The 13,227-nt window shown below is 38.0% G+C and overlaps 2 protein-coding genes across 2 annotated transcripts; both read right to left on the bottom strand.

Annotated features, from left to right (window-relative positions):
- Positions 1-3,815: 3,815 nt before the first annotated feature.
- LOC114046027 (olfactory receptor 51I2-like) lies at positions 3,816-4,778 on the bottom strand. The gene has a single exon (XM_027866246.1). It carries the CDS (start codon positions 4,776-4,778, stop codon positions 3,816-3,818), a length of 963 nt encoding a protein of 320 aa, XP_027722047.1.
- A 4,549-nt stretch (positions 4,779-9,327) lies between these two features.
- On the bottom strand, positions 9,328-10,284 carry LOC114046088 (olfactory receptor 51I2-like). Its single transcript, XM_027866326.1, has one exon. It carries the CDS (start codon positions 10,282-10,284, stop codon positions 9,328-9,330), a length of 957 nt encoding a protein of 318 aa, XP_027722127.1.
- Between the last annotated feature and the right edge of the window lie 2,943 nt (positions 10,285-13,227).

The following is a 13,227-nucleotide window of genomic DNA, read 5'->3' as shown; positions in this document are numbered from 1 at the left end:
TTGGGGTTTTCTTGTCAAAAATACTGGAGTGGTTTTTGTACAAACAAAGCCAAAGGAACCAAAATTAGAAGGGAAGCAGAAAACTGGGAAATAATTTTTACAACCAGTGTCTCTGATAAAGGCCTCGTTTCTAAAATATATAGAGAATTGAGTCAAATTTACAAGAATACAAGTCATTCCCCAATTGATATCAAAGGATAAGAACAGGAAGTTTTTAGTTAAAGAAATTAATGCTATCTATAATCATATGAAAAAAATGCTCTAAATCACTATTGATTAGAGAAATAAAAATCAAAACAACCCTGAGGTATCACATCACACCCATCAGATTGACTTACATGATAAAACAGGAAAATGATAAATATTGGAGAAGATGTGGGAAAATTGGAACACGAATGCATTGTTGGTAGAATTGTGAACTGACCCAAACTTTCCGGAGAGTGATGTGGAACTATACACAAATGGCTATAAAACTGTTCATTTGACCAGCAATACCACTTCTAGGACTATATTCCAAAGAGATCATACAAATGGGAAAAGGACCCACATGTACAAAAATGTTTATAGCCCCTCTTTTTGTGGTGGCCAAGAACTAGAAATTGAGGGGATGGCCAGCAATTGGGGAATGGCTGAACAAGTTGTGGTATATGAATGTGATAGAATACTACTGTGTTATAAGAAATGATGAGCAGGCGGACTTCAGAAAAACCTGGAAAGACTTATATGAACTTATGCTGAGTGAAGTGAGCAGACCCAGGAGAACATTGTACACATTATGTGATAACTAACTTTGATAGACTTATCTCTTCTCAGCAATGCAAGGATCTAAGACAACTCCAAAAGATTCTTGATGGAAAATGCTGTTCATATCCAGAAAAAGAACTATGGAGTCTGAATGCAGATCAAAGCATATTATTTGTGCTCTCTCTCTCTCTCTCTCTCTCTCTCTCTCTCTCTCTCTCTCTCTGTCTCTCTCTCTCTTTCTTTCTCTCTTTGTTTCTTTTTTTTCATGTTTCCTCCCATTGATTCTAATTCTTCTTTACAACATAACTAATGTGAATATAGGTTTAATATGAATGTATATGTTATGCCTATATCAGTTTACATGCTATCTTGGGGTGGGGGAGGGGAGAGAGGGGGAGAAAATTTGGAACTCAAAATCTTATGGAAATGTATGTTGAGAACTAAAAATAAATAAATAATTTTGCGAAAAATGCTGGAATGGTTTGCCATTTCCTTCTCCATCTCATTTTACAGATGAGGAACTTAGGCAAAAAGGATTAAGTGACTTGTCCAGGCTCATACAGCTAGTAAGTGGTCTGAGGTCAGATTTAAACTCAAGAATTTGAGTCTGTCTGACTTCAGTTCCAGCATCCTATCCACTGTGTCACTTACCTGCCCCTGCCTTCATTACTTCTGCCTATTGAAACCTGTGATTTAATAAGAGAAAGGTGCATATGAGCAGTGTATGGCTTCTTTATTGCTATATAGTAATCCAATTAATTTTATGGAGTTTTTTGGTATCATATTTTACTGAAGCTAGTCATTTTCTCAAGTATTTTCTTTCCATATCATATAGGATTTCCTAAGTATATCATTATGTATGCCATCAGTGATAGGGATAGTTTTATGCCCACTTTGCCTTTATTTCTGTCTTTAATTTATTTCTCTTGTCTTATTGCTATCTCTATAACTTCTGAAACTATGATAAGCTGTGATACCAAAGAAAAGGTAATATTCCTGCTTTGCTCCTATATTCGTAGGTAAAGTTTTTAGTGTTTCCCATTGAGTATAATGTTAGTTTTGGGTTTTGAAAGATATTTAAAAAAATAATATATAAGAAATCTTTTATGCCTAGGCTCCATAGGGTTTTTTAAACAAAAATGAATGTTATACTCTGTCAAAAATTCTCTGTGTCTATTTGCGCTTACAAATTGCCAAAAAAACTTGATGGGAAATATTTGAACAGAAGCAGTTAGCCACATGATAAAAGTGAGGGATAATAATTGCATAGTCCAGTTGTATCATTGGCATGGCCAAAATGTTAAAAGATTTAATTATAACACCTCTAGTGTGTTGAATGAAGTATTTGAGATGTTGAGATTATAACCTGATCTACTGAAGAGACTACTGACAATTAATTATACTGAATGCATTGAAATATTGAAAAAATAATGATGTGACATAAAAAATTAAAGGAATACACATTTTAAAACAAACTCTTTAGTGCTTTGAACTGGTATGTAAGAGTAGAAGAACATAAGTCTTTATAAACAGAGTTCAAATAAATAATTATGGTTTATTTTATCAACATTGAAATTATTGGAAGATTTTCTAAATAAGAAAAATGTAACAAAATGAGTTGCAGTAAGTTATCTAAATTATGAGTTGCAATGTTGCCTGTATTTTGGGTATGGTAACAATAGAGTCAAATAAAAATAAGTCAATGAATTGAAATCATTAATCTTTTCTCTGCCACTGAATATGGCAATTGCATTTTATAATGACAGCATTTGGAAATAAAAAGTCCTCTTACTTTTGTGCTTATTTGATCTTCCCAACAGTCCTGTGCAGCTAGCATATCTCCATCTGACAAAGGACATTATTGAAACTGAATATTCATAGAGATTAAGTAAGTTGCTCAAGATTGCCCTGTAAATGGTGGTCAAAGACTTGAGGCTTAGTCCTCTAATTCCATGTTTACTATTTTTTTTGAAAGCACCAGACTGCTTAAATTGCCATTGTTGCAACCACTTCCTTTATCATCTACATTAACCTATCGGTTGTTATTATAAATTATGAAGTACTTAAATGCATGAGGTACTGCTTTGAATATAATACACTGTTGGATGTCTTATGGGATGCCAGTCCAAGCTAGGTACACTGATGTAAATACAAATACATAAAACGTGTAGATTTCAGAAGTCCCATATCAGATTCAGACATGGTTGCACACTGAAAGATTCCCAACACACATAACTCAGAAGGAAGAGGTTTTAATGGGAATCAGGATGAACAAGAAATAGGGCAGCCCAGGTGAGAGAGGAGTATCCAACTGAGCAGAGTAATTGGATTGAGAAAACCTTCCTTAATTGGTGGGAGCATTTGTTGGTTACTTAGTTAATCAGATTATGTTAGTGCATGTTTAAAAACTCTATTTTGATCTAAAGTACATCATGCACCTAACCTCATTTGACTGACCAGAGCCTTGTGAGAAAAATAGAGACCATATGAAAAACTAGAGTCTTTTCTTTCGGGGCTGAAGCAGTGGAGGACAAGCTTGGTATGATCTATTCTGACTATGTGTCTCATTAAATCTATACTACTGATGATGAAAACTGAGGCTAATAAAGATTAGGTGGTCTGCCTAGAGTCACATGTCTTAAAAAAGTGCCAGATTAAAGATTTAAGGCTAAGTCTTCTGCTTTGAGTCTATAGTTTTACCCACTGAACCATAGTTTGTCTGTCTTCCATGATAATGGGAACACATTTTTCAATGCTGGAGTCTTTACCTACCAATTGAGTCATTTATTTGACTCCTTTCACACTAGGATGATAGACTCAGAGATTTAAAATCAGAAGGGACTGAAAGATCATCTAGTTCAACCTTGCTTGTTACCATACCCAAGGTTCAAGCTCCTTGAGGATGGAAACTATGGCTCACATCTCAAATTTGTGATCCCTTCCTTCCTTTCTCCTTCCTTTGCCCTCAATTCAAGGCTCTTAAAAGCTTTACAGGAGTTATTCTGTACATGGTGCTGACGGTTCATATCCTCTTGCACTTAGTAGGTTCCTGCCAATATTTCCAGGACAAATCAATCCTGGCCCTTCTTCTTTAACAACCTGCTCAATGCCTCCCTAATGTGCTTGGACTTGACACTGTAGATGATGGGGTTGAGCACAGGGGGTACAATCAAATAGACATAGGCAACAAGGGCATGTACAATTGGGGGTGCATGCCTACCAAAGCGATGGATCATGGACACTCCAATGCCTGGGATGTAGAAGACCAGAACAGCTAGAATATGGGAGACACAAGTGTTCAGGGCCTGAGCCCGTTCTTTAGGAGAAGCCAAACTCATCACAGTGTGTAATATGAGTCCATAGGAGAGGGCAATTAGCAAGGAATCCACAAATCCTGTGGACACAACCACATAAAGCCCATATAGGATGTTGACAGTGATGTCAGCACAGGCCCTCTTCATCATGTCAGCATGGAAGCAGAATGAGTGGGAAAGCTGGACTTTGTCAGGACAGAAGTTCAGCCTCTTCAGCAGGAAAGGCACAGGGAAGAGAGAAACAGTGGCACGGGTCACAATAGCCATCCCAATCCTGCCAATGACACTGTTGGTAAGGACAGATGCATAGCGCAGGGGATCAGAGATGGCCACAAAGCGGTCAAAAGACATAGCCAGAAGCACTGAAGATTCCATAACAGAGAAGGAATGGAGGAAAAACATCTGAATCAAGCAGGCATCAAAGGCTATGTGGCAATAGTCAAACCAGAGCACAGCCATGGTGGTGGGAAATGTGCACAAAGTGAGTCCCAAGTCAGTGAGAGACAACATGGAAAGGAAGTAATACATGGGCTGGTGCAGACTGGGAGTCCTCCTCACAGCTAGCAAGATCAAGCAGTTACCTGTGAGAGCTAGAGTATACATGGAACAGAAGGGGATGGAGATCCATCCATGCACAGCTTCCAGACCCGGAATGCCAATCAGTAGGAAAGCAGATGGTTGGAAGAAGGAGCTGTTATCATGGGATTGGGAAAGCAACATCACTGAAAGACAGGAAGGGTCTCTCAAAAGATGATACCGCCTTAGACTTTATACATAGATTCAGACAGAAGACAGGATCAATGTCCACAAATTTTTATCATGAATGCAGAAGGAACTGTAGATATTTTCCTCAGTCTAAGATGCAAAATCTTCAGTTTTAGGAAGTGGTTTAACCATCCTGGTGAACAGCTATCATGTATTATATTATGGAGTTACTGTGTGGAACTCATTTTCTTAACAACTGTCCTAGGAGAGAAAGTTTAAAAAAAAAAGGATTCAAAACAGATTTCATTAAACTGTAGAGTGAGAGCTGTCTAGCAGATCTTCAAGGGAAGTTTTTAGAACTTAGATCCCATGTCAATCCTGTGAGGGTGATGTGTGTCAGGAGTCAGTTAACAGGCATTTATAAAATACTTACTATGTGCTACTCACCTTGATAAGCAATGTACATACAAAATCGACCTATGAATGCATGGTCATGAAAAAGTAAAAACAGTCCCAGTCCCCAAGAAGGATACATTCTAACGGGTGGAGAACTTCTAAATCAGCATGTACATGTAGGACACATACAGTGTAGAAGGAAGGTAACCTTAGAAGGGAAGGCTCCAACAGCTCAGGGATGAAAAGACTGGCAGAAGTTGGCATTTGAACTGTCTTTAAAAAAAAATCCAGAGATTCTAAGAACTAGAAATGAGGAAAGAAAACATTACAGGTTTCAGAGACAGACTATGAAAAAATGGGGATACTAGATGTACCAGAAAAGGTAAGTAGACTATTATATCTGTATTTGTAGGGTACATGAAGTGGAATACTAGTACTAATAATAATGATAATAGCTAACATCTATATAGTGATTACTATGTGGCAGCCACTCAGCTAAGCCCTTTACCATTATAATCTTGTTCAACAACCCTGGGAGGTATAAATATAAACATAAGATGACTTTAAAGGTAAGGAGGGAACTGGTTATGAAGAGTTTTTAAGTGTCAAGTGAACAACAACTTCCAACAAGAGGATCTCTAAATCTCTGGGATAAGAGGAAGAAAAATAAGCTCAAATCTTCTATTTTCAATGTTTAGTTGACCTTGCTGGGGAGAATTTTTTTTTTTTCTGAGAAGGTGTCTACAGGCTTTATTCCACTGCCTATGACACAAAAGTGCCAATGATACACAAAAAGTTTCAGAACCCCTCACATTGTTCTTCCTGCAAATGCTTCCAGAATTATCTTACAAGTCACTGCTTTTATGAATTTGGATAGGAAAAATACATGTTTATTTTAGTATAATTGGTTTTCTTGTGATCCATGTATTTTATTTTATGCCTTTAAAAACAATAACATTTCCTACAAGTTTTTAACCAGACGACTAAAGGAGTCCATAAGATTAAAAAAAAAAAAGATAAGGGTCCATGATAAATACTATAGTATTTATCTAGCTGCTATTTTCTACTCATTCTCTTTCTCACAAATGCCTTCATCAAGTACAGGGCCAAGGGAATGAAGAAAATATCTGATGCAGATTCATTGTTTATGAGCAGTTTTTGTTAGAGACGATACTAAACAAGATACTGAAGAGGGAAGCCCTAGGCAGGTCCAGTGAAATTAGGGTATTTTCCATAAATGTCAATTATCTAGCTCTACCACTGTGGAAAAGTGAAGACATAGCTAGTGAGATCTATGCAGTATGTCACTAACCTCAGCTTTTACATAATAGTCTAATGCTTCTGTTCAGTCTCATCCAGCCACGGGTTCAGCCAATAGGTCTACTCTGCCTATTCCTTATACCTTTTCATGGGAAAGCCTGGATGGAGCCTCCAGGCCCCTGGAGATTACAGGGTTCTGAGATGGGAGTCTCTGAACGTGGCAAGACGTCAGAGAATGTGTTGTCTGCTTCATTAGCTATTTATGGATGATTTGTCAGGCGAGAAGGGAATTGAGAAGGGCTCTGGAGTGGGGAGAGTGTTAAAGGGTTGTTACATTTGCATTTGTATTATTTGTGCTTTGCACATAATTAGCACTTAATAATTTTTTTCATTTATTCATTCATCTCCTCACCTATATGGTCACTTAGTAACAGCCATGTGGATTCTGGGGTAGGGGTGGAATCTGAATTTTTGAAAGATAGATCAATGAATCAACCAAGCAATCAGTCTTTTCTGAACCCCTTGGAGAGCCATCCTTTTTCCCTTCCATGTGGTGTGGTGAGAGATAACATAGAGGGCATATGAAACCTGTCTTGGACCTCTAGTTTTTCATAGATACAAAAGCATTATTCTCAGAGTCCCTAGCTTAACACACACTTTTTATTAAGTAGGCTTTCTTTGGGAACTTTTAGGAGATATGGGTCAGAGATATTCTTGTTATTAATCTGTGCCTTGTGCTCCAATAGATCTTTCTTAAGGAGGGAGAAGTATTCACAGAGTGAAGATCACAAGGTGGGGGCATCCCTACATCCTTGGTTAAGACCTGTGTTGAAGTGTCTCATTGATGTGGTGGTAATAGAGTAGGTCTAATTTTAAACCTACCAAATGGGCTAGAAAAAAGAGGAGAGAACTAGGGAAGATCTTTGGGAAGAATCTTGAGATAGTATGCCAATCTTGGCTAGGTATCCTAATATATCATGTTGGATGTATGTAAGATTTTTGTAATTCTTAAGTGAAAGTTGGCAGATGCCTTAAGGATACTATGCCTGCAACCTATTACTACCCAATTCAATTCATCTAGTATTTGTTAAATACCTATTAAGTGAAAAGCATTATGCTAGGCACTTGGGTTTGTAAAGACCCAAATAAGAATCTTTACCCTGAAGTAGCTTACGTTTCACTTGATGTAAACTCATATACCTAGAGGTGGAAGAGACCTTAAAGGTTATCTCCCTCAATTATCTCATTTACAGATAAGGAAACTGAGCATTCGAGGGGTTAAGTGACTTTTCCAAAGTAATAAGGTAGTGAGTGAGTGAGCTGTGATTCGAACCCCAGACCTATGACTCCAAGTTCAATGTCCTTCCTGCCACATCACTGAGTCCCTTAAGATTGTTCAGAAATAGTATTTTCATACCACATGGTAGTTCCACCAGCCAGGTAAATGTTAATTCTATGATTTCTTGGGATTTGCACTTAAATTAGGAAAATACTTTCCTCTTGTAAATATGGCTGTTGTCCTTTCTCAGAGAGGATGAAAATGATATCACTATGTTGGAGTCAAGGCACAGTGTGTCTGACTGTGGCTGATGAGACCAATATGAGCTCAGAAGGCTCTACCACAGATTGGACACAAATAGACCATATGAACATTTGGAATAGATATATCTGTAATTTTGAGCACCTCATGTTTCTTTCGAGCTACTGCAATTCTGCTTCACTCATAGAGCACAGTGCTTTGCCAAACCTCGCTACAGCTCAGGTGTGAAGAAGGAGGTCCTTGTAAACTGGGTACATACAAGAGAAAAACTATCAACTGGTGGCAAAGTTTGAGTAGGGAGAGTATTGAGGAAGGTATTATTGTGTAGTGGGACTTAGGAACAAGGACTGATTAGACCTCTGAAACCATGTAGTGGTGTGTCAATAGAACTGGGACACTAATCCAGTTGACACTCCTAGATAAGCTTTAGGAGTTAGTGAGGTCATGTTGGTCACTTAATTATTCAGAATAATAATGAAAACTAATACTTATAAACTCCTTATGGCTACAAAGCACATGACATAGAACATACTTCTTGATAATAGTCTGATAGTCTCAAAATAGTAGGAAATAGTCTCAATAATAATTAGTCTCAAAAAGAGTAGAAAACATGAAAAACTAGAGAATCCTGTGAATGTAATGTGAGTGTGTGTGTGTGTGTGTGTGTGTGTGTGTGTGTGTGTTACCAGCTATACTTTTTAGATGCAGAAACTGAGGCCAAGGAAAATCAAGAGCCCAACCTAAGGTCACACAGCTTGGAAGCAGCAAGTCAGAAACATGAGTTTACGGAGTTTCTTGAGCCTTTGAGAATCTTCTGCATTCAAAGACTATTTTTATTCCCACAGCATTGTTCTGTCTTTCCTCTTCTGGCAACATATTATTCCACACTAGAGACATTATTCTCTGAGAAATTTATTAGGAGATTGGTGTCACATCAGACTAGTATAATAGGATAGTAGCTAGTTAGCTTTCTTCTACATAGTACTTTAAGGTTTACAATGTACTCTCCGTATATATTATTATTTGATCCTGTGAGATAGGTGTTATTATTAACTTCATTCACCGTGAAGAAAGTGAGGCTGGAAAAACACAGGAGATTTATTCAGGTCTTCCCGGCTCCAAGTCCAGTGCTTTATCACTCCTGGAATGGACTTCAAAAATAATCTAATTCAAAGCACTGGACTTTCATGAGAATGGGCATTATCTCACCTCTCCAATTTGACATCCCCTCAATTACTATGAACTAAAGATTATGTCGAAAAAAAAAATTACTCTGTTCATGGTTCTGGCTGTGTTCACAGTTCCCACCTCATTACAACCGTGATTAGATTCCTGGGATGCTAGGATTATTCCCTAGACAAATCAATTTTAGCCCTTTCTCCTTAGCAATTTAAGTATTGCCTCTTGAATGTGCTTGGACTTGACACTGTAGATGATGGGGTTGAGCACAGGGGGCACTACTAAGTAGGCATAGGCAACAAGGGCATGTACAATTGGGGGTGCATGCCTACCAAAGCGATGGATCACGGACACTCCAATGCCTGGGATGTAGAAGACCAGAACAGCTAGAATATGGGAGACACAAGTGTTCAGGGCCTGAGCCCGTTCTTTAGAAGAAGCCAAACTCATCACAGTGTGTAATATGAGTCCATAGGAGAGGGCAATTAGCAAGGAATCCACAAATCCTGTGGACACAACCACATAAAGCCCATATAGGATGTTGACAGTGATGTCAGCACAGGCCCTCTTCATCATGTCAGCATGGAAGCAGAATGAGTGGGAAAGCTGGACTTTGTCAGGACAGAAGTTCAGCCTCTTCAGCAGGAAAGGCACAGGGAAGAGAGAAACAGTGGCACGGGTCACAATAGCCATCCCAATCCTGCCAATGACACTGTTGGTAAGGACAGATGCATAGCACAGGGGATCAGAGATGGCCACAAAGCGGTCAAAAGACATGGCTAGAAGCACTGAAGATTCCATAACAGAGAAGGAATAGAGGAAAAACATCTGAACCAAGCAGGCATCAAAGGCTATGTGGCAATAGTCAAACCAGAGCACAGCCATGGTGGTGGGAAATGTGCACAAAGTGAGTCCCAAGTCAGTGAGAGACAACATGGAAAGGAAGTAATGCATGGGCTGGTGCAGACTGGGAGTCCTCCTCACAGCTAGCAGGATCAGGCAGTTACCTGTGAGAGCTAGAGTATACATGGAACAGAAGGGAATGGAGATCCATCCATGCACAGCTTCCAGACCCGGAATGCCAATCAGCAGGAAAGCAGATGGTTGGAAGAAGGAGCTGTTATCATGGGACTGGGAAAGCAACATCACTGAAAGACAGGAAGGGTCTCTCAAAAGATGATACCACCTTAGACTTTACATATAGATTGAGACAGGACAGGATCAATGTCTACATATTTTTCATCAAGAATGCAGAAGAGATTATAGACATTTTTCTCAGGTCTCAGATATTAAAACTTGTTTTTCCATTGAGTTAGAAGGACGTGGTCTAAGAACCATCAGTGGTCATCCTATGTTATATATTTTGCAGCTATTATGTTGAATTCTTTTCCTTGATGGATTTCCTAGAATATAATTTTTTAACGATTCAAAAATTAGGTTAAATATATTTGAGATCAGAGATTCTTAGCCTTTTTTTTTTGATGTGGGTCATGGGCTCCTTTGGCAGTCTGGTGAAGCCTATGTACTTTTTTTCAGAATAATGTTTTTAAATAATTGAAGAGAATATTAATTTTTAGTTAAAATTTAATGAAAATAAAAATGAAATTTTTCCCTTCCAAGGTGATAGGCCCCCTGAAGTCTATTAACAGATCCCTTTAAAGGACCTATAGAACCTAAGTTCAGAACCTGTGCTCTAGAGTAAAAAATGCTTGACCAGTCACCAAGGGAATCTGGACAGAATTGAGGCACACATCTGGCCTATGAGGATTATGTCTGGGAAGATAAACATATATTATCCCAGGGCAGTTCAGAATCATTATCAGAAGCAATGTCTTTGGCAGAACTTGGGGTTGTAAGGCTGAGTCCAGGCCAGGAAATGGGTTTCTTACAGCCCTCAGACCCTAGTTTGAGTCTTACTGAGAAAGGGTTTCTGTTCTATATTTTGAGATTTTAGTTTAGCCTAAAGAGATTTTAATCTAAGCAAATGATGCTCAATTTTCAACCTTTTGTTTGGATTTGTAGAGAGTCTTGGCAAGAACTATAAGAGTTTTGATAGACCAACCAATATCTATCTAGCAGAGTGCCTAAAATAGAATTAACAATTAATAAATTTAATGGAATTAATTCTTCTTTTCCCCTCCCATTTTTTCCTTCCATTTATTATTCTTGCTTTCTTGAAAACACTATACCACAGGGCATAAAATGTTCAAGTAATTGAAGTATAGATTTTTATTTACCTGTTAATTCCAACTATGCAGTGTTTTTTCATCCATCCTTTCCTCTCTTCTCCCATGGCCACCACTCTAATGGACTCTTACACTTTTAATCATTCTGTTTGTCCATATACTACCAGAGTAACATTCCCAAATAGTGTGATATCAACCCTTACATTTATAAGAAGATATAAAAAATCTCTTTTAAGCTCTCAGTATGGCCCCATACTGTTCTTTTGCATTGTATTTTTTCTTCCCCCAACATTAAACAAAATGAATCACTTGCTATGTACAATGCTCTTTGCTCAAAAATAGCATACAAAATTAAAAAAAAATAAAAACAGTGAAACATTCATTGAGTTTATACTAGAAATCCTCTGGTCTTATTTTTGGTTTCCAACTTTGTTCGTTGATCACTCAATTTCTCCCACCTACTCTAACATCTTCCCTCCTCTCCATCAATCCTTGTCCTTCTCCTTAGAAAAAGTAAAATAAATAAAAACTAAAGCACAACTAAAGTACTCAAGGAAACCTTCTCTGATTAATGGGTGACCATATCCAATCATCCTATGTCTTACAGCATTCACCTACAAACTCTCAATTGCACTATTTAGGTATGTTTGTATATATATTTACTGTCATTTTTTTTCTTTTTTTATTTATTTCATTCAATTTTACTTTATTTTCAGTTCTGAACTCTCATCTTCCTTCATCCCACTCCCTTACCTATTGAGAAGACAAGTTAAAAAATAAAACCTCATTACAAATATGTCTCTTTCTCAAGTGTGGGTGACCTCTCTTACCTATTAGACCAGTGGCTCCCCAACCAGGTGGGTTTCTGACTTTCTCCTAGTCTCTAACCCATGTATCTTCCCTGAGAAAAGGATGTGCATTCTCTGGGTGGGGAAACTCCTGCTCACTTGTTTCAATCCATCCTTTTATCTCCCTTAGTCACCAAGACTAAAGCTAGAAATGACTTCAAGTTCAGTCAAATCTCAATTCTGATTCAGCGTAGGAACTGGAATTTGAAGCTAAACCTTACCTTGGCTCATAGTTTCATCACCCTCTCCAACCCGTTGAATTAGATGGTAATTGGAGAGTGGACAGGGCATTTCCCCTACTCCTCACTCTACTCTTTCTTCCCTAAAGGAGACGGGGTCATAAATGAAGAAGGAAATGGGCTAAATACAGCAGAATGAAGAGTTTGAGGTGGAAGGTGTTGAGGAAAAAGAGGAATACGGATAATCCATATCCAGAAAATCTTATTCTCTCAAAGAAGAATCTAACTCCAAAGTTTGTAAGATTGTAACATATAAGCTTACAGAATATTTTGCTGTTGTTTTTCAGTCATTTTAGACTCTCTGTGACCCCCTTTGGAGTTTTCTTGGCAGAAATACTGAAGTAATTTTCCATTTCCTTCTCCAGCTCATTTTTTTTTTTACAGACCAAGAACTAAGGTAGAATTAAGTGACTTGCCCAGGGTCACAAGGCTTGTAAGTGTCTGAGGCCAGACTTGAACTCACAAAGAAGTTTTCTTAACTCCAGGTCCAGAACTCTATCCACTGTGCTACCCATCTGCCCATATAATATTTTGCAATGTGCCAAATACTGTATCTGAAGACAAATTTTCCTCCACCTCTACCCTCATATCCATTTCTATAAGATTTTTGGCAGGTCATATATGTGGTGCCTTTTATTCTCTCTCAACCTCCTCATCTGTAAAATGTGGATAATTATTTCTATATACGGAGACAGACAGACAGACAGGCATACAGATAGATAGATAGATAGATAGATAGATAGATAGATAGATAGATAGATAGATAGATAGAAAGAAAGAAAGAAAGAAAGAAAGAAAGAAAGAAAGAAAGAAAGA

This window comes from Vombatus ursinus, unplaced genomic scaffold, assembly GCF_900497805.2.
Source record: "Vombatus ursinus unplaced genomic scaffold, bare-nosed wombat genome assembly UNPS02014780.1, whole genome shotgun sequence".
NCBI classification, from domain to species: Eukaryota; Metazoa; Chordata; class Mammalia; order Diprotodontia; family Vombatidae; genus Vombatus; species Vombatus ursinus.
The sequence above is the reverse complement of the archived record's forward strand: the minus strand, read 5'-3'. Positions and strand labels throughout refer to the sequence as shown.

Coding starts and splice junctions, on each gene's coding strand:
- LOC114046088 (XM_027866326.1), bottom strand. CDS start 10,284: ATGTTGCTTTCCCAGTCCCATGATAACAGCTCCTTCTTCCAACCATCT.
- LOC114046027 (XM_027866246.1), bottom strand. CDS start 4,778: ATGTTGCTTTCCCAATCCCATGATAACAGCTCCTTCTTCCAACCATCT.